The 21624-nt window shown below is 33.8% G+C and overlaps 2 protein-coding genes across 3 annotated transcripts; one reads left to right on the top strand and one right to left on the bottom strand.

Moving 5' to 3' along the window:
* The first annotated feature begins 1260 nt into the window (after positions 1-1260).
* On the top strand, positions 1261-8290 carry LOC115994325 (protein OBERON 2-like). Of its 2 annotated transcripts, none has more exons than XM_031118416.1 (5): positions 1261-1622; positions 3459-3885; positions 5990-6558; positions 6675-6741; positions 7189-8290. In XM_031118416.1, the coding sequence occupies exons 2-5, from the start codon at positions 3495-3497 to the stop codon at positions 7629-7631; spliced, it is 1470 nt and encodes a 489-aa protein (XP_030974276.1). In that variant the 5' UTR covers positions 1261-1622; positions 3459-3494; the 3' UTR covers positions 7632-8290. The 2 variants fall into 2 exon arrangements, with proteins under 2 accessions (XP_030974276.1, XP_030974275.1); XM_031118415.1 differs by having other exon boundaries at positions 3454-3885.
* A 3333-nt stretch (positions 8291-11623) lies between these two features.
* LOC115994326 lies at positions 11624-13339 on the bottom strand. The gene has a single exon (XM_031118417.1). The coding sequence runs from the start codon at positions 12812-12814 to the stop codon at positions 12257-12259; it is 558 nt and encodes a 185-aa protein (XP_030974277.1). The 5' UTR covers positions 12815-13339; the 3' UTR covers positions 11624-12256.
* Positions 13340-21624: the final 8285 nt, after the last annotated feature.

Genomic DNA, 21624 nt, shown 5'->3' with positions numbered 1-21624 from the left:
TCTCCAGAACTTTGACGTCTTGAAAACTTCGTCCTAAAAATGAGAGGGGATGTCCTCTATTTATAGTGATTTCAGAGGATAAGCTCCACTACGAATTGATATGCTTGAACATATGTAGCAGACTTTCGATTGGTCCGAATTCTTCTTAGAGATAATTATCTCTATTTATCTATTTTGACAAATATCATATTTTGATAAAGATAATAATCAATAAAGATAAATAATTATCTCTATTTAATTTATTTTAATAAAGATAATTATCTATCAATTTTGAATAGAAAATTTATCTTTATCTTATTTATTTATTTATTTTAACAAAGATAATTACCCATAAATTTTGAATAGGAAATTTATCTTTATCTTGTGGGCCAAATGACACGTGGCAAATTTTGATATGCCAATGTGATGCCAATTTGGATGACACATGTCATCATCTAATTTAATGACATTAATTTAGAATTTGCCACTAAACTTTGATGTGGCATTTTATAATTATCTTAAAATTTTGCCTCTTACAGTGGTTTCTGCCTTGGTGGGGTGTGTGTGATGGTCGGGTGGTGGTGGTTGCTGCCTTGCTGGAGTGTGTGGTGGTGGTGGTGGTTGCTACCTTGCTGGGCATGTGCGTTGGTGCAGTGGTGGTTGTGATTGGTTTGCTTGGGAGATAGAGACAAACCAGAGAGATAAAGATAGAGAAAGAGAGGAAATAGAGGAATGGAAGAGATATAATTTTTTTAATTATATTTGTATGGCTTATATTATTTTAATCAGTTGGATGTAAAAATATAAATTGGGATGTTGAAGGAATTGTAAAATAGATAAAGTAGGCTTTTGAGGATATAAAATAAAACTTTTTTGCATCCCCGACTACTAATGCTCTAAGAATGCCGTAATATTCAATAACAAAAAAAAAAAAAAAAAAAAACCTTAGCACATCTAAAAAAGACTAATAAGAGGCAATATAAAATTATTAACACATTTTACTTTAAGATAAACTCTATAACCAAAGTTACCTAAAAATTAAAAATCATACCATGACTAAAAATTAAATAATTTAAAATATATATATTTAAAATTATTTTATAATATTTTTTTAAAAAAGGAAAAATATAATATTTCAGGTGAATTTAGGACAAAAATAAAACATGGATTGGAAGATGATGGAGGGGAGGGGGGCAAAAGCGTCATTTCAAAATCTCTCCCCCAAGATCCCACATGTCATCCATTTAAATTCCAAAAATGTCCACAACGACGATCTTTGCTGTTAAGATTCTCTCTCTCTCTCTCTCTCACTCTATCTCTCTCTAAAATTCTGTGTTGGGGTTTTAGTTAGGGCTTCGCTTCTTCTTGTTCTTGTACCTTTGCTTTTTCACCTCTGTTTCCGCAAATCCTTCTGTTCTGTTCCTTAAATCCTAAACCTAAACAACAACAACGTTTCTTCTCTCTCTTTGATTTCGGTTTCAGAAATTTTGTTTTCTTGAACACATCAAAAAAAAAAAAAAAAAAAAAAAATCATTTCCAAACCTCGTTGTACTTCATTTTAGCTTCGTTGTTCTTTAACGAGCTGGATTCGTTGGGATCGGAAACCTTTTCATTGTGAATCTGAGGAACACAGCTAGTTTCAGGTGATTTTTTTTCTTTTTTCTTTTTTTGGTTAAATTATTTGAACTTGTAATAATTATAATTAATTAACTGTGTTTTAAAATTAAATCAATGTTCTGGATTCATTCGATAATTAAAATGTATGTATGTGGCGCTTCTAGATAACATCGTTTTCGTTCGGGTGTTTGGGAGTTTTTCGAGCTATGTAGGATTAGTGTTTATGTTTGACTTTATTTGTTGTTTGGAACCTAGAAATTTCCAGAACATACTAAACAAAGAAACATGCAATTAAATTTTTTTTTTTAATTGAATGAGAATTGTAATTTTTCATGGCTAATAGTAATTTTTACGGCGTTTAAATTTTTGGTAATGTAAGTTGTCTTCATTTCTTGGTTGGTCTTTTGTGAGTACGGGTGTGACAAAGAAAACCTGTGATGTGCGTTTCTCTTGTTATTTTATGTAATTTGTGTAGATCTGTTTAATTTATGTGGGATTTGAAGAAATGGATGTATCTATTTGTTTGGGTAAATTGAGGCGCGACTTCTCTAGCTTAAAATGGCGCGTTCTCCCTTTGTAAGAGCAAGGTGGAGAGCGAAGTAGTGAGAAAAGAAAAGGAAATTGAGGCTATATGGAAATTCATGCTGCAGGATCGATTTAATGATTTCATGATCTGCTTTTATTTCAAGTTACTATTACTAACAAGTATGTAAATGGACTTCCATTTCAAACATTCCTGATGAATAATTGGTAGAAATCTATATAAGTTATATGGGCTAATTTAAGTACCTATGGGATACCTAAATGGGATTTATTAATTAGTATTTCTTGTCTCATCTACAAAATATCTCTAAGAAAAGGAGTAGGAATTTTTTTTTTTTTTTGGATAGGTGAAAAGGAGTACGACTTTTGTTTGTTGCAGACATGAACTAACACTAGAATCCTAGGAAGCCAATGAACTCTGCCTTTTAAAAATGAGAAATACTTCATGTTCATGATGATGAATGAAAATTATTTTAAAAATTACAAATAATTAGATGGGAGATCCTAAAGAGCTTTGGAAATAAAAAAGGGACGTACAAAGTGTTTTTGAGAACAATTATCATTGGACAATATGATAAACCAGTAATATAAAGTTTAAACTAAAATCATTATATAATTTTCTTGTGCATTATAAAAATACATAAGTGTTATAGATATGATCAAAATGAAGTATATGATTCAATCAAAATATTTTCCAAAAGACAAAGATCAAAAAGCACAAGAATGGTAAATTATCCTTATGTGTCTTTTAACATGTAAACGAAAAATTGTTTGTGTAGTACAACACCTTATACATGGTGTTGGGATAATAAATGAATGGTTCATGCTTTTACTTTCGAGATCCATCGATCAATTTTAATGACTCATATATATCTAGCAAAAGATTTAAAAAGCAAACCTAGGCATGCTTTGTACATCCTCAAAAAGCACCAGAAGGAAGAAAAGGATACTTTATTAAATGAGATTCACATTCGGTCAATTGAAGCTCTTAGACCTTGGGCTTTGAGCTTTAAGTGTGCCTAAGCGCACTTTTAACAACACTGATGGTGGCTGCACTGCTGCACTTATCTTTATAGTGTCTTATTTTCTTTTCGAGGAGCAAGTTTCTTTTTTAGTGTTTTCTGATTAATATGCCTCAATGTACAAAGTTTATATTTGAATATATGCATTGTTTTCCTTTTTTTTGGTGTGTGTGTGTGTGAAGTTTAAGTCAGAACCAGTAAGGTCTGGAGCCTTCAAAATGGCTTTACTTTTGCAATTTAGTAGGTTCTGTAATTTTTTTACTGCCACTGATATCTAAATGGCATTGAGCAGCTCAGCAGGCACAGCCATTTGTCAGCTGGAAAAAGATACATATGGAGATTGTTTTTTATGATGAAAATAACGGAAGCACAACAGGGACAAATGAAAATGGTTCTCTTCTAATGCCGGTTTCACCTGATGATTCTGGTGAGGGTTTGCCATATGCTCCTGTAAATTGGCCCAATCGAGGTGACACTTGGACTTGGAGGGTGGGGAAGAGAATTGCTAGTACTGGACACTATTTGGACAGGTACCTTTATCTTCCAAAGCGCCTTTGCCGTCGTATTGAGAGCTCATCAAACTCATCACGTAGGAAACATGGTTTTGCAAGCAAACTTTCTCTTGAACGGTATATCCGAGCAGCATTCCCTGGTGCTGACGTTGAAGCATTTTTCAACTCATTCAGCTGGAAGATCCCGGCAAAGAAATCGGCATTGACAAATGGTCAGCTGTAATTAACAAAACTTTTTCTTATCAAAAATTTATTTTTCACTTCTATTGTCGTAAACTTGAGATTTCTGTTTTGATATTATTAAATATCATCTTTTGCATTGTCCCCTGAACAAAGACTTTTATACTACATTTTTTTTAGTTATGTTCATGGAACAATTTAGTAGTTGCTAGTGTAGCCAGCATTGCTGAATCATGAATTTAGAGCCATTTTCTAGTCTGGTTAGGTGCCCGTTTGGTGTAGCCATTTAACATTGTGCTTTTTCAAAGTACAATCTCTTAAAACCACACCTTTTCAAAGTATTTCACATTTTTTTTTTTAAAACCTCACTTATTTATATGTGCAATTTTTTCAAGTAGTCCAATTTCAAAAAGCTGAAAAATAAGTTGTACTAAACAGGCTTGTAGTTAACACTGGTTCCAGAGGTTATATGTCTTCGGGCAACACATATGATTGGCATCTTGTTGCTGAATCCATGAGATCAGTGTCCTAAAGCTCATGATTGGTCTGGTGTTTTCTATTTTATGCTAGTTGCAATTTAAAGCCTATCAAAAGACTCATCAATATTCAAATGATTAATGTTTGTTCTTCTTATTATTCCTTGATGTCTTTAGATTTTGTTGATGAAACTAGAAGTGGAGTTAATGTTAAGTTTGAAATTTGGACTGATGTTCTAGAATTTGAAGTATTTTGGCTAGGTAGAAATAAAACAAAATATGGAATGTAGGTTTGGTAAAAGTAGAAATAAAGATGAATGGGTTGTAAAATGTGATGGTCAAGAGATTCTAAAAAGTGAAAGCTTTTGATATATCTTAGATCAATAATTCATAAGAGTGGAGAGATTGAAGAGAATGCGAATCGTAGGATAAGGGTAGTGTGGATGAAGTGGCAAAGTGCATTAGAAGTACTGTGTGATTGTAGAACACCTTGTAAGTTAAAGGAAATTTTTTATTAGATAGCTATAATACTAGCTATGCACAATGTTGTAGAATGTTGGGCTGTTAAGAAGCTACATGTTCAAAAAATAAGTGTAGCTAAAAAAGAAAATGTTAGATGGATAAATGGAAATACAAGGAAAGATAGGATTTAAAATGAGAAAATCCCCTCTATAAATGAAAAGATGATAAGAGTCACTAGAGATGGTTTGGTCATGTGCAGAGCAGAGCAATTAATACAACAAATACAACAGTAAGGAAGAGTTTGGGGGAACGAGAAAAGGTAGAGATGTGGAGAATGGCAAAGGTTAAGGAGATAACAGAGATAATGGAGGGTATAACTATGGATATGATAGAATGGCAGAAAAGAATACGTGTGGCCAATCCTGATTAGTTTGCTGATGATCCATATCTAATCTAAGATGTTGGGACTAAGGCTTAGTTGTTATTGTTGTTGTCGTTGTTGTTATGCCAATGGTTGATTAAATTCTCACCTTCTATATATAAAGTCATCGTGATAATCACATTTAGTGAATAGTTGAATGATGCCAGTTTTCGAAATGCCATGCAACCATTTGACTTTACATAGAGGATCTTGAGAACATCAATAAACTTTCGGATTTTCAATTTTGGTCATGGAGTACTTTATATATTAGATAACAGAATTGATAACTCAGAGATCATTTGTCACCTTGCCTGTTGGATTTTTACTCCTGTTTTTTGGGTGGTCTAGCGTGGACTTTCATATTGAATTATCTTCAAGACTGTTTCATGATTATGCATTCCTATATATGTTCTTTATAATATTTTATTTTGGTTTATTAAAGGGAAAATTGCAAAAACACCCCATGAGGTTTGGGTCATTTTCAAACACACCCCTTTACTATCCATTTGAATTTTAAACCCCTTAGGTATACAGAAATTGACCAAGTTGACCCCTCTGTTACACTTCTGTCAACTATTTGCCATTTTTCTAAAATTCTTTATTACCTGTAATTATTTGAAAGTACATCAGTTATGATCAGTATCAATGCAGTAATTTTGAGACTGTATTTAGAATAATGTTAAATGCTTAAAGTTAATACCACTGTAAATATGGATGTCTAGATTTAACACTTGTTAATCTTTTTTGTTCTTCTTTAACAATGTTGCCCTGCTACAGGTCATGTGGAACGGCGAAATTTATTGACTATACCTCTTGAAGAGATGGCAGAATATGGTGTGTCTGATTCCCCAACTGATACTGGGGGTTGTAAGGCTGGCAATAAAATGTGCAGCAGCATCTTGGAACAATCAGAAAAACCACCATTAGCTGCCATGCCCTGTGATATTTGCTGCAGCGAACCTCGCTTCTGCCATGATTGTTGTTGTATCTTATGTAGCAAGCTTATAAATTCAGAGCATGGAGGCTACAGTCACATCAAATGTGAAGCGGTGGTGAATGAGGGTTATATATGTGGGCATATTGCTCACATTGACTGTGCTCTTCGATGTTACATGGCTGGGACAGTAGGAGGAAGCATTGGATTAGATGCCGAGTACTATTGCCGTCGTTGTGATGCTAGAACAGATCTGGTTTCACATGCTGCGAGGTTTTTACAAACTTGTGAATCTATTGATTCTCGTGATGACATAGAGAAGATTTTAAGTGTTGGTGTCTGCATCTTGGGTGGTTCACAGAAAACCAGTGCAAAGAGGTTGCTGATTCGTTTTGAATCAGCCATTGCAAAGGTAAAACTGATCTCTAGGTATTGAAGTTTTTAGCTTTCTTCTAAAGAAGTTATCCCGGCCCTCTTTCAGGGTGTGTAAAACCAACCAGCAGTCTGACAATTTGATATTTACATCAGCTTCAAAGTGGGACTTCTCTTGAAGATATCTGGAAAGTGGAAGACAGCTTCTCAGCAATTTCCACAGGTAATTTTCCATTTTAAATAGTTCAAATTAATCAGCAAACTCTGCCAACAACTTGAGATTAGCTGGACACTGCATGAAAATGTATTGGGTTAACTCTGCTCAAGGTTTTTCTATGGGCATATAGTCATACAAGTATAAGAAACGGCCTCCCAAAGTTTTGTACTCTCTTATCTCCCTCTCTTATGGAAATGGTAGGTTTTTTCAACTTATTTCTTATGAAACAAGTCTACCTACATTTGGCCAAACTTTAGAAAACCATATTTGCAAATGCTGAAATTTGTTGATCCGTGAATTTAATGCCTGATGCATGCACGTCTCTCGACCTGGAAACAGTTTTGCTTTGAATCAAGTCATACCACTGTCTCTGCTGACATTGTTATTATAAATACAGATGTTTGTTAAACCATTCTACTTCTCTCAGCCTTGGATTTTTGTTTTCACAAGCAGGTGCCTTTGATCATGGAAATGCTGCCCTGGAAGTTATGAATGACGAAGACCCTTTAAATGTCAGAACAAGCTCAGGGCACACTTTGTCCATTGCTTTTGACCATCAATCAGAATCTCTAAGGCTCGAGGATGAGATTGAACAAGTTCTACAGGCACTGCGAAAATCACAGGACTCTGAATTTAAAATGGCAGAGGAAAGGCTTCATGTGCAGAAGAATTTTCTTCTTAATCTGTATCAGCAACTTGAGAAAGAGAGGTCTGAACTAGCACGTTGCGCATCATCAGCTGACCCAAATGCCTTGCTCGATGCTGTCTTGAATAGAGTAGATCAGATAAAACGGGAACTGAGGAAACTCAAGGATATGGAAAGGGTGGCCAATGGCTTTGGGAAGACTTCTAAAGGAATCCTTAAGGAACACTTCGGTTTGGAAACTCAGAACTAAACCCTCAAAACTATACAGTTTAATTCGTCATCTGTTCATCAAATTTTGATCTTGAACTGATCACCTGTATATTTGGAGAGCATATACACCCTGTCAGTTTTTGGAGGGGTCATGTAGCAGAGATACTGCAGAATCTGCTTGTGCAGCGATAACAGCACATCAAAGCGATGAGAATTCAGTTTGGAGCTTCTGACTACCCTAATGCTTAATTAAACAGTGGTGGATCCGCAGAAAAACAGTGTAAGAGTTGGCAAAGGGATTGTGAAAAGATTACCTGCGATATATTAAAACAACATTTAGATTAAAAAACCGGTTGGATTCAAATCCTTTTGGCCATGTTAGACTTTCAATGAATTTTTCCCTCACAGTTTAACTAGTCACCATTTTTCTTGAGTAAACAGCTTGTGGTGGCCATAGGTAGTATCTGTATACATTAGATTGGGTTGCGACTTATGCTTCCATGGAACGAGAAAGTATTTCATGAGACCGTCTCATGAAACACATTCTCACATTCAGTGGGTCTTACACACTTGTGGGATCCACATTCTGTGATGGTGTCTCATTAGACAAATTTTCCCATGGAACAATATTTTGAGGTATGGATGCATGTTCTTAGGAGCAACTTATCAAATCGAATGAATTGCAATTTGTTCATATAATTTCAACTTCCCCCTTCTTTTTCCTGTTTGGTGCACATTTATTAATGGGATGGGATGTCTCTGGTAGGATTACCAAACAAAAGTCTCCGATAGAGTAACCTCAGAAGCTGTGTTACTAATACCCGAAATTGAAAATTTTGATCTTGTTAAAAAAGAAAAAAAGAAAAAAAAAAGATGAGTTTTATTCAAAGCACTGCTGCAAGAGAGACTTTCTTATTCTTTGTATATTTATGCAAATAGTGATCTTTGATGTAAGCTGAATATAGGAGATATGATTAATTATAGCATCAAGAGGAATAATTTCCCGCAATCTGATCTGAATTCATCAAAGCAAACATGTTTACGGCAGTAAGCTGACAATTTTGGAATAACTTTTTCTGACGACTGAGAGTGCAATGCAAAAGCCCATTGCTACGAAGGGAATCGGAAACGCAAGCACAAATTCGTTCCTGCATTTACTTTATGTGATGGAGGCCAGAAATGGATTACCAGATTCTGTCTCTTTATACGTGTTTTGAGGTCCTGGCATGCATTTGTAACAATGAACATTTAAAAACGTGGTAAAGGTATATCTTTCTATTTCCTTTTGAAATAGACCAAATGGATGGAGTCTATGACAAAGATATGATAAAAGTTTTAATTACAGAAGATGTATATGATATCACATCATTTTTTTTTTTTTTTTTTAATTAGCAAATTACACAATGTCTGTTGTAATAGTTCCTTGAATTTTTATCTTATCTATACGACTTTTAAGGCCTCAGGTATAACTATACTTAAGAGTTGATACTTAAATCAACTTCTAGAAAATAAACAAAATACTACAGCTGAATGCTCGTTTAGACTATCAATCTCACCCTCCAACCATTACTGTAGGAGGGGAAAGTTTAGTATTATTTGAAGTGTAAGTACAGGGGAAAGTTTAGTATTATTTGAAGTGTAAGTACCATTGCTACGAAGGGAATCAGAAACGCAAGCACAAATTCGTTCCTGCATTTACTTTATGTGATGGAGGCCAGAAATGGATTACCAGATTCTGTCTCTTTATACGTGTTTTAAGGTCCTGGCATGCATATGTAACAATGAACATTTAAAAACGTGGTAAAGGTATATCTTTCTATTTCTTTTTGAAATAGACCAAATGGATGGAGTCTATGACAAAGGTATGATAAAAGTTTTAATTACAGAAGATGTATATGATATCACATCATTTATTTTTTTTTTTTAATTAGCAAATTACACAATGTCTGTTGTAATAGTTCCTTGAATTTTTATATCTATACGACTTTTAAGGCCTCAGGTATAACTATACTTAAGAGTTGATACTTAAATCAACTTCTAGCAAATAAACAAAATACTTTTCAACAAAATACTACAGCTGAATGCTCGTTTAAACTATCAATCTCACCCTCCAACCATTACAGGAGGGGAAAGTTTAGTATTATTTGAAGTGTAAGTACCATTTCAAGGTAAATCAGCTTTAAAAAAATTACTCAAATTAACATTCAAGAAAAGACTCGTTTCCCAAATCAAAATGACTAGGCTACAAAATTCGTTGTTGACTAATTCAAAGATTTTACCTGGGCCATGTGCCTCACGTGTTGGTTTAAAATAGACAAAATACAGAGTTAACCATAAAAAAAAATGCAAAAACAAAACTTCATTCTAAAATAAGCCATTCAAGAACTGAAACAAAGAACATTAGTGCATTAATCCTTTCTGGTTTTTCTGCATCTACCTTTTCTTTTATACAAATGCTCATAGATTGCATTCCTTAATTTGCAGTTTACTGAATGAAGTTTCAAGTCACTAATACGCATAAAGGAAGCATTCAACTTACATTGGTTATTGATCTGCAAGTCAAACATGACACAGCACTACTACCATTAATTTTCCTCTGAATTAATCGGAAACCGAATGACACCATTGTAATGAGGTAAGTAACCATCCCAGGTTAAGGAAAAATTTCATCGTAAAAATTTCACACACGCACAATGAAATGCCTTAATCAAGTAGAGCACTAAATGCATAATGAAAGATATCTTAATAGAATGACAGATTTCATGAGAATTATGAAAGATATCATTTAAGTTAGAAATGCATAATAATACTTAATAGAGTGACAGAATTCATGAGAATTATGAAAGATCTCATTTAAGTTAGAAATGTTGAATGACACCATACATCAAAACTCAAAATTTCTAAACAGCCCTACAATAGCTCTATTGCTAAAGACAGGAGGACTTATATTAAAAGTTGTAATGTAGGGAAATGCAATTAGACCTCTAAAGTGATCCATAATTCTAAACTCCCCAAAGAACAGGTCTTTCACTTCCAGAGAAAGCAAAATCCCCAATGCTTGATAAGGAATCTAACTATAATGAAATCTCTCGTGGCAAGCAACGTATCAAACAGAAAATTTATTCTTCCTCCAATCTCATTCCAGAATATTTAAATTAAAATCTTTGCTCAAGCATCAGAAAGAACTTTGGCTGAGACTGCTGCACTATCACAGATAGTTAAGTAATTTAGAAAAGAAAGAGAAAAATGATATTGTAATTGGTAGACCAAAGAAAGCGTGTAGAAAGTCAAGCAACATAAAGCAGGATTTGGGAGGAACAAGATAATCTGATCATAATATTGCCAATGAATATCTTTAATGTCAGACTAAGGGGATGTGGTGGACCCACTAAAAAAGTCTTCAAATGCCAAGACTGCAATACAAACACAACAGTAGGGATCACGTCAATTGGGACTAAAAAGAAAAAGAGAGGAAAAGTAGACTTTAACTCCTTAAGGAAAACAAAAAAGAAATATAAGAACCTAGTGGCCTTGTAAGATAAGGTAAATTTTCATCACTTAGTGAAATCTAGATAGGCTAAAAGGGATATTTTAATCACTAAAAGTAAAAGGCAAAATGAAATGCTTAGGTCCTACTAATGGGCTAAAAGCATATATTCATTACAATGCATGGAGCAACTAAGGAATCAATTCTCGGCAAAAATAAAATAAAATAATGCATCTGAATTATCATGAATTATGAAGTGAATTTTCCTACATGGTGGATTACAAGAATCACTGGCATAGAAATTCAGACCAGACTATAATGTTCCAGTCAATCACCAAGTAATTGCAAGGGGAAAAAGTAGAAACACTCAAAACTTCAAACCTTCTTCTTTGGGATCCCATAAAGACAATTATTGTACTCAAACAATGACCACTATTTGACTAGGAATCTTCAACCTTAGAAAAGCAAACAACATAATACCTGACACAACTATGTTCTCTGTTCTATTTTTTTACTTACCAACAGCATAAAGGCCTAAGAAAGGATGAAAAGAAGAAGACAAAGTTTTCATCAGACAACCATAAGGTTTTGTTTATTCAAAAGTAAACACAAAAAGGAAAGTGCTTCAACTTTCAACACCACTCTCTAGCCAAATTAACTAATCCTACAATACATCAAGAACCATCTAACCTACAAAACAAAATGTCAGTGGAAAAAGACAAAAACATGCCAAAGTAAAGCGACATCAATGAACTAGTACAAAATTTACACTCAGTGGATTCTAGTTAGCTCAATTCTAGTTAGCTCAACTGATGAAGTCTCTTGAAATCAAATAACGGAATTGGCTTCAAATTCCACTTATATCAAAAACCAATTGATGTTTTGAGCTATCGATATCGGGCAATCATCATAAAGCAGTGGCCACAGGTTCAAATTCTATCATCTCTATAAAAAGTAATAACAATAATAAGACTCAACGATCATATTCATTCTTCATTGCCATTGCCATTGCCATCACACTTTCCATGTGACAAAAACAACATTTCATGATTCAACAACAAAGGAAGTAGAAGCATACATAAACGAGTCCCACCACCCACCCCACTAACTTCAAAACTAAAAACCCAACTCAAAATAAGAGCAAATAATTTAAAACTTTTTTTTTCTTTTTTTAATAATTACTGTACAAGCACAAGCCTACCTCCCATACCTCCTCTAAAGCCGCCACCATTCCCATCTCTCCAAATCTCTTCATCTCCACCATCACTTCCATTTCCCCCACCACCTTCCAAAACTTCCTCATCACCCTTTGGCACAGTCACAATAAGCTCTCCATCAACAAAAACCGCACTAGCCAACTCGGGCCGAGTCGACTCGGGTAGCCGAAACCTCCACATATCAAGCTCCAAACTATCCAGAGACAACTCAAGCGACCCACCTTCCCTCACCACAATCTTTGTCACCCCAGGATGGATTTCAACCATGTGGGCCCTCACTTCACCGATATTCTCATCCGTCTCAGCTATGAATCGGAAACAATCCGGTTTTTCCTCAATCGACACATCAGCATCGGACCGAAATGGAAGCTCTAGAACTCGGCTAAACACATGGGGTAAGCGCCTTAGCTTCTTTGAAGAGAGACCCAGAAGAGCTTGAGCTTCGGAGAGTGGGTTTCTTGAATTGATGTTGTATTGGATTGTGATATTTCGCTTCTTTGGCATAGGGTGGACCTTCATGTTTGCTAAAGAATTTTGCGTTTTTCTTCTCCCTTAAGGATTCGGTGCTTAAATAAAGAGAAAAGTAATGAAAGATTGAATTTTTATATACTAGTAGTGAAAAAGAAAAGATGGTCTTTGTGAAGAAGAAGAAAAAAAAAAGACCCAATTTTGGATGGGAATCTTAAGGCTTTATCATCAGATTGTGAGGTGGAAAAGGAATAATCATAAAGGGGAATTGGAAATAATAATGGGTTTTTGAGTTTTGATGGGAATTTCGACAAAACCTAATGGAAAGAGATACAAAAGAAGGGCCTAACAAGTGTCAAGGAAAACAAATTCCCTCTTTGTGGGTGTGAGATTTATTTTGGAGTTTTTTTAACAAGGAATGGGGAATTTGAAGAACTGGGAATTGCAAATTTTGGAAATGAAATTCTGGAGGCAATAGAAGAAGGAAGAAAAATGTGTTTTGTTTGTTAATGGAAACCTCTCCTTTTTTGGGATTGTGCAGAGTGGTAATGGGAATCACTGCAGAGATAAAAAGAAGAGGCGAAAGGAATGTTAATAGGCCCTGTATTTCTAGGAAATTACAAGAGCTGCCATATTTTTTTGTTTTATTATTTATATATTTGGTTACTGTTAATATCAAATTATGGGGGTTTGTTCATTTTGTGTGGGGTTTGCATGGGTGTCCAAGCAAGCAAGCAAATACTGCAACACACCTTTTTTTTTTTTTTTTTTTTTGTAGACATCAGTGATTACATCATGACCACACGCTTTTCTTTTATATAATAAATAGATGAACACATAATATATATAAATCTTGTTACGTATACGGAGTATTAAATTTTAGACAAAGGTTGTTTTCTTCCTAATCATGTAGGCTTAAAAATTCAATGAGTCAATGACCCTCCCTTGCCATTTGAACTAAATTTTAAATGAAATATACTAATCACTCTTTTATACAAATTAAGTAATAAATGTGAAAGATTTTATGTGAAAACAAAAGTGTATGATTTGGGCATAATTCTTGAAAAGGAAACGGTTGAAAGCTTTGCTTGTGGATGATTGTTTTCATTGAATTCTTTTCTTCATTGGGTTTGGACTATAAGCCTTATAATTTGAATTCTACCATTGTTAAGTGGCAAGCATACAGACAAAGGGTGGTTAAGGAAAAGTTATAAGGACACTCAATTTTCTAATATGTTTACATGTCAATTTGTTATTGATGTACAATAATTTCTTTTTGTGGTAATTTCATGTATAAGTAATGTAATTCAATTACAAGTTAATATTTAAACATATTGTGAAATTAGATGTGTTCATAGGTAGGCTAGTGATTAAAATGAATACGCATGACCCCTTGTTAGAGAATTCAAACCAAGCAGGTGGTGGTCAGATTAATACTTGAGAGTAGAGATCATTAGGGGAATTGGGTACGTGGATTTTCTCACATATGGGAGAAGCCACAAGAGTTGTGTGTTAATACTTAAGTTGATTTTGATATTTTGGTAGATGTTAGCATCAGCTTTGGAGTACTATAAATGCGTACTCATTCCTTTCACATGAATGGTGGGTCTCACTACCCACCATTTATGTGAGAAGAGAGTACACATTTATGGTACACTAAGAGTACCTAATAATTTTCTTTTAATTTGTTAATCTATATCCTTAGTTACCTTAAAAAAAAAAAAAAAAGAGTAATAAATGTGTAATTTAGTTTCAAGAATAAGGACAAGAACTTGTGAATAATTTTCTGTCAAAAATACATCGCATGCATCAAATCTAAAAACAATGGGCTACTCCACCCCTAGATAATAATATCTTGAGGGATTGTAAAATCTTCAACAGAGTAAAATGTAGCGTGTAGGGTGTGAATTTTCTTTATTTGGAGTTTCTTTCTTCTTTTTATTATTTCTCTCCCAATACCACATATTAACAAAAACAATTGTGGAAGTAGTATTTCTTTGATTTTTTTTGGGGGTCTCCAAAAAGTTTTTATGAGAACTCATAACCTATTGAATTAATATTATATCATTGGTAAAAGTCTTATAGTTCATCTAACACCACTTCATGTTTCTAAAGGATATGTTTGAGATTAAAATTCTCTTTTCCTATTATAACTATTGATGTATTTAAAAAAAAATTATAACTAGTGTTATAAATAATGTACAAACGGATGTATGCAACAATTCGTATATATATATATATATATATATATTTTTTTTTTTTCAGTTGTAATTATAGTTAAATTTTAGGGTAATGGTCTATAATGTGTTAGGTATACACATGTAAGTAACAGAACCTTTTTTTTTTTTTGAGAATTCATCTTCATCTTATTAAAAATCAGCCAAAGTCGGCTAAAAGAACATCCAAAATAGGTGGTGGAACATCCTCCATCCACACTAGTACACCATCAATAGTTTTTGCGAATTTGGCTAAAGAATGAGCAACTGAATTCCCCGATCTACGGGTATGAGAAAAAGAAATGCAGTTACAGTTAACTAAAATTTGCTTGACGGAAGAAATCAAATGGCCAAAAGAGGAAAAAGAGTCTTCTTTTTTCCTTAAGGCTGAAATAACCACCTCGGAGTCTCCCTCGACAATAAAAGAGGGTAGATTGAGGTCCATAGCAAGGGTGATAGCTCGAACCGCTGCAAGAGCTTCAACTTCGTCGGACGATGATGGCATCTTAATTTTTTCTGCCAGGGATGCAAGAATATTTCCATGAGAATCACGAACGGCAACTCCCAGTCCTGCTTCCTCTGTTTCTTTGAATAGTGCACCGTCAAAGTTAATTTTGATGAGCGGTGGAGGCGGAGGCTCCCATCTAGGCTGAGACCGTTGAGGAGGGAGAGACTGCACCGTTGGAGTTTGGTTTGCCTCTGTATACTCGTGAAGCATCTGCCTAGCTGAAGGGACGACCTGAGCTAGTGGGAAGGGACTGCTGCTGGTGCGAAGCTGGTTCCGACGCCTCCAGATGGTCCATGTGATCGACGCAAACATCTCAGGGCTCTGGTCTTCTTCCAACACGAACCTGGCAAGCTCGAAAAAATTAGAAAATTTCTTAGACCTGCAAAACAGCCAAATCAAGTCAGTTTCCCAGATGACTGAGAGTGCAGAACAGTCCCACAAAGCGTGGTAACCATCCTCAGCCTTCACGTTGCAGTGGCAGCAAACTTCATCATCAAGGATCTTCCTGCGGACCAAATTCTTCTTGACTGGTAGAGCTTCCCTGCAGGCCCTCCACAAAAAATTTCTGACTTTGTTTGGCACCGAGAGTTTCCACAAACGCCTCCAAAAGCTTGTGACTTCATTTTGAGAGGGGGGAGATGGAGGTGGACCGGTTTTCTCTTTAACAAGAAACCTGTATCCAGACTTCACACTATAGACTCCATTAGATACATGAGGCCAAAAAAGTTTATCTTCAACCTTTGTCGGGCTAAGGGGAATTTTTAAAATTAATTCAGCTTCCAAAGGTGCGAAATAACCATATAAAACTTCCCTATCCCAGCTCCTTGTAATTGGATTTATGAGACAATCAACTGTAGCTTCCTGTAGACCATCAATTATTGGGGATAAAATTCTTGGATGCTCTAAGCTAGGCAGCCAAGGGTAGTCCCAAATTTTGATGGTATCGCCCGTACCCACTCTCCAACGGGCTCCTTCCCACAAAACTTCCCTACCCTTCAGAATACTGTGCCAAGCATGTGAGCCACTAGGATTATCTGAGGCTTCCATAAAAGAACAATTAGGAAAGAATTTACTTTTAAAGACTCTGTGCAGAAGCGAATCTTTGTTATGAAGAAGACGCCAAGCTTGTTTGGCCAACAAAGCATCGTTAAAAAGAGCCAAATCTTTAAACCCCATTGTAAAGGAAAATAATGAACTTGAAATATTAAAATATAATAAAACCTACCTCATAGATATAAGTTTTTGTGTTTAGTGGAGTTCAACAAATTCTCGAAATTAAGGAAAATATTAAAGACTACCAAGTTTTAGAATATAGAATTGACAAGCTGATGTAACAATAAATATGATTGACAAGTTTCAATCACCACATATTTGAAAATTTGAATTGTCTCACTGTTAACAAATTAGTTTGTAAGATTATTATAGTAAAATTTATAGTACTTGTAGAATTACTCAAATTTTAAAGATTAACTGACAAGTTGGATATCAGATTTTTATTAGATAATCTTCAAAGTTGTAGACAGTTAGAAATTACACTTTGACTGACAATTAGTCACAAATTATTACACTCCGCCTATTTTAGGCACTAATATTTAAGAATTTGAAATTTAAAATTTTACTTTTTTGGCCTAGTATTTTTTTTAAAAAATAAATTTAATATAAAATGGGGATATTTTGAGATGCATATTTTAAAAATGGAGATTGATTTTATCTTCTTTTTCCCCCTATTTAGGAAATGTCTAAGAATCTTCTCAAAAAAGAAAAAAGAAAAAAAGGAAATGTCTAAGAAATCGGCATGTTATAGATTAACTTTCTATTTCTCTAACATGTTAGCATGAGTCTAAGAAATTGCTTTTTCTTACAAAGCAATGTGAAGCCTAAGAAAGATGATGTTGCCAAAAATAATTTAGCAATATGGGAAATCATAACACTAACAGTCATTTTTCCATCCAAGTCAAAAAAGAGAAAGTACTAATTACACCTTTAAACGACCTCTCTTAACTTTACTTCAATGTTGATAGCAATTAGAACACTTGCATAAGTGTTTGTATAATAGAAAAAATATCACATTTAGACAATCAAGTCCAAAATTTACTTAAATCAAGTCATGCAAAGTTGTGTAAAAATACATGATTGTTACCGTAACTTTGTAAATTTACACTATTCATTTTGCATTTATTTATTTTTATTCTTTTGTTATGTACTTCAAAAATAAAAGAAAAGAGTGGATGATAGTTATAATGTATAAAAAAAAAAAAAGAAAAAAAAAGAGACAATTAAACACAAATATTGATATTTTAATGAAATATGGTTTAAAATAGATAGTCGGATATAAGTGTTTTAAAAAGTGATAATGTATAATAAAAAAATGGTAGATTCTTATACTAAAATAAATTCAAACTTATGCCGGAGCCATCTGACTTCGAAGTTGAACCACCAGAAAACGAGTATATGTTTCAATTACGCGGTTGTTTTCAACCTAGAACACGTTAGACGAAAGTTGCATGCAAGATCCACCACCGCCATGGTTAGCAAAAGTCTCCTTAATCGTAAACTGTTACTTTCCATAAAGCGCGTGCGTTGGGTTCAAAGTCACAATTCAAAGAATTAATTTGTTATTGAAAAAAAAAAAAAGTTTGATTGAAGGAGAAAGACAAAAAGGGAAAAGAAAGTTTGAGAAGATCGTATCTCATTCACCACTATTCATTAAGCGACAAAATTAAATTATTCTAATCGTTACTAATACATTTTATAATGACAAGGCATTTGAGGGGAAGAATGAATATATTGGTTGGAGTTTTGTGGCAAAATAATTATAGATTTAAGGGTAAAATACAATTAATATCTTTGACATTTGGGCTAATGCCAGTCAAATTCAAGACTTTTCAAAACTGACTAATTTGGTTCTGAAACCCAACTTGAACCCTAAACTGTTATTCATTTTTCTTCTCTCTCAAGGTGATTAAGAATTAGGTTGGTTAGTTTTGAAAAGTTTTAAACTTGACTAGTATTAGCCTAAACTTCAAGGTATTAACTGTATTTTACTCTAAATTTAAGATTTTAACTCTCTTGGATTGCCAATGCACATAATTTATGAATGATTATATGTGTAATAATATTCAAAACCTCATATTGTTTAGGTAGGATAAAATTTGAATTTATAGCATTCGTTTCAATAATTATTCTTACTGATATGTAAAAGTAACAATTGATTTCTCTTTGGTGTAGACAGATTCAATTTAGTGTCTTTTACTCGATGATAAGAAACTTTATAAATTGAGTTAACATTACAATAACTAATGCTAATATTAATAAGCTTGTAGTCCAACTGACACTTAATCCAATATCGATATTTTGACTCGCTCCTTCCTCCCTTTCCAAATAAGCTAAAAAAAAACAATAAAGTGAGATCACCAGGGACGGAGGCATTAATTGACTGGGGGGCAATGCCGCCCCCCCTCCCCCCAAATTTAAAAAATATATATATTAGTGTATATATATATATGAATTAAATTTAGCAATTTTATTCTATAAAATTACATTTTGCCCCTTTAACAATATCTTTGATTCTTTTTAGAGTAACGTTACAGTTACAAACTTATCTACAACATTTTTATAAACTGTTGAGGTATGAATTCTTATTGGTTCGCATCTGAGCTTATCACTTATATAACTTTTTTATTTATTAATAATCACTCACACTATATCAACAATATACCCCTAGCACTTTCATCATTTTAAAGGCCATTAAAAAAATTTATAGATCTAAAATTTAAAACAACATATACTAGCCCAAAAACATTTGTACAACAACAAAAAATCACCAATAGCAAAGCTAAAAAAAATTAAGTCCAATTAACTAATTTTACTTAAACAAACAACTGGTCCTTTAAAAAGTTTTAAATAGAATAATTTTGCCTTTACCCAATAGGTGCACAAAAAAAAAAAAAAAAAAAAAAAAAAAAAAAAAAAAAAACCTCAATGGCTAAGAAGTTGCCGAGCTAGAGGTTAAAGTTACCCCCTTAACTCAAAGTGGACTCTGTCCCTGAAGATCATCATAGGTACCAGAAAATTGCGGTGGTTGGAAATATAACGATTAGTGAAAATTTAAAATGATTTTGCATAACTGTTTGAATAAAGTTAAGAAATTCAAGAAATTGAGGTCATGCATTACTCTTAACTTATTAAAGTCTAGAGACAGAGATGGTTCAGCCGAAAAAAAAAAAAAAGAGACAGAGATGGAAGTTGCTATGATCCTTCCTGGAAAGGGTGAGAACTAAAAGGGTGCATTTTATAATGCATGGGAGCCAATAAACTCTGAAACTTGGACATGGACATCGTTTTTGTCTTGTCCTTATTTCATTTGTGGCGTCACGACTCACGAATTGTTAGGTGTTGAAGCAGACATTGTTTTCTGCAACATTTTCGTTGTAACGATAGGTGGTGGGGCATTTGAAGGCCCCCACAAATTTCATGTGTTATCACTTACCAAACCATTTAGCATACTGTGCTCTATGGCCCAAAAATGGGACATATTTCTTTTTCAAGGACACATGTAACTTGTTGAATCCCCATAAATTTATAATGCAATGGTTATTTCACAAAAATAGCTACTGCTTTTATTGTGTTATCCAAAAAACAAAAGCTACTACTTTTATTGAGAATGATTATTCTTTTAGAATAGCTTTTAGAATATATATATATATATATATATATATATATTTTGAGAAAAATGAGCTTTTAGAATAAGTTAATTAAAAAGCATAATCAGAAAAAATTTCATAATGTTTTCAAAATTGATTAAATAGAAAGATTGTAAAGAAAAAATTAAAAAGTTTTGTTCAACAAACAAATTGTGTAAAGCTATTTTTATCAAAATAAAAAGTTATGATAAATAATTAAATTCTTTTAAAATAAATAGTGAAACTTTAATTTAAAATACAATAAAATTTCTTTTGAATTTCTTAAAAACTTTTAATTTGGTACTAGAGTTATAACTGTTTAAATTTAATATGAAATTCGATAATAAAGTTTCGCTCAGAGTAAATATTTATAATGTATTACACGGCATAAACACAAGTGCATGTAGACCCAACTCTTGGGTTGTTAATTTCCCAAAAAAGGAAAAAAAAAATTAGGTTGATATAATTAATGTTTTTATTTTTATTTTTTGAGTGAAATAGTTGAAATTTCACTGTATAGCAGGCTCAAGTTTTTTCATTTGCTGAGTGGTCAATCTCAACTCTCAACAACTGCAGCCAACACAGACTATACCAGAAAGAACACCCCATACAAAACATGGAGCAACAGAAGTACAGAACCAGCAAAACTACGAGCTATAGAGCCCACTTGCTATATGCATGGGCTAAAGAATTACAACTTACAAGCTCTTTTAACCCAGTTGAATAAAATACAAATTCCTTCGTTAGAGTCGATCAAAGCTTCAATGTCATGGATTATCATGCGAATTTCCCATTGAGCTTTGCAAGAATCCCTTCTGAATAGCTTCTTCTACCGCAACCAGCGCATTTGGCAATGGCCACAGCATGGCTGAGCAGGCTCAAGTTTGTTGGCAATCCAACTTCCACACACACATGATAAGTTTACTTCGAGCAAATTTTATTTTAGATAATTTGAAAATGGAGGGTAGGAAGATTTAAACTCTAAATATTTCTATTAAAACTTTTAGAATGAGCTATATAGCACACTCGGAGTTTACTTAGAGCAAAACTACAGGGCTAAGAGTTGACAAAAGTTTCTTGAGTGGAATTATAGCCATAAAAAAGGTGTTCACAAACTTTCAACATATCAGATCAATGGAACCACCGGCTTGCCAACTTTAGAAAAAGAGGTGTTTCAGGCTTGCCACCACTTAGGTCAAAAGTTTTCACATAACCTCATAATGAATGCAGTACTGCACTCCCTTGTACAGCCAGAACTGCCATCCACAACAACTTGTCCTCAGCACTCACATAACCTCATAGTGACTAAACACCACAGCCGCCAGCATTGCTTACAATGCCTTACCAAACCTTCACTGCCTTTCCCAGTAAAGTCATTGGATACAAATTCAGGAATTAACCAAATATGTGTTTTTATGCACAGGAGCATTTACAGTAATATAAACAAATAGTGTC

The sequence above is a fragment of the Quercus lobata genome, chromosome 6 (assembly GCF_001633185.2).
Source record: "Quercus lobata isolate SW786 chromosome 6, ValleyOak3.0 Primary Assembly, whole genome shotgun sequence".
NCBI classification, from domain to species: domain Eukaryota; kingdom Viridiplantae; phylum Streptophyta; class Magnoliopsida; order Fagales; family Fagaceae; genus Quercus; species Quercus lobata.
The sequence above is the reverse complement of the archived record's forward strand: the minus strand, read 5'-3'. Positions and strand labels throughout refer to the sequence as shown.

Bases quoted from the DNA above. Each gene is read 5' to 3' on its own strand.
- LOC115994326 (XM_031118417.1), bottom strand. From the start codon at position 12,814: ATGAAGGTCCACCCTATGCCAAAGAAGCGAAATATCACAATCCAATAC.
- LOC115994325 (XM_031118416.1), top strand. From the start codon at position 3,495: ATGGAGATTGTTTTTTATGATGAAAATAACGGAAGCACAACAGGGACA. The intron at 3,886-5,989 runs GTCAGCTGTAAT...GCCCTGCTACAG, and splicing joins GAAATCGGCATTGACAAATG to GTCATGTGGAACGGCGAAAT. The intron at 6,559-6,674 runs GTAAAACTGATC...TATTTACATCAG, and splicing joins TTGAATCAGCCATTGCAAAG to CTTCAAAGTGGGACTTCTCT.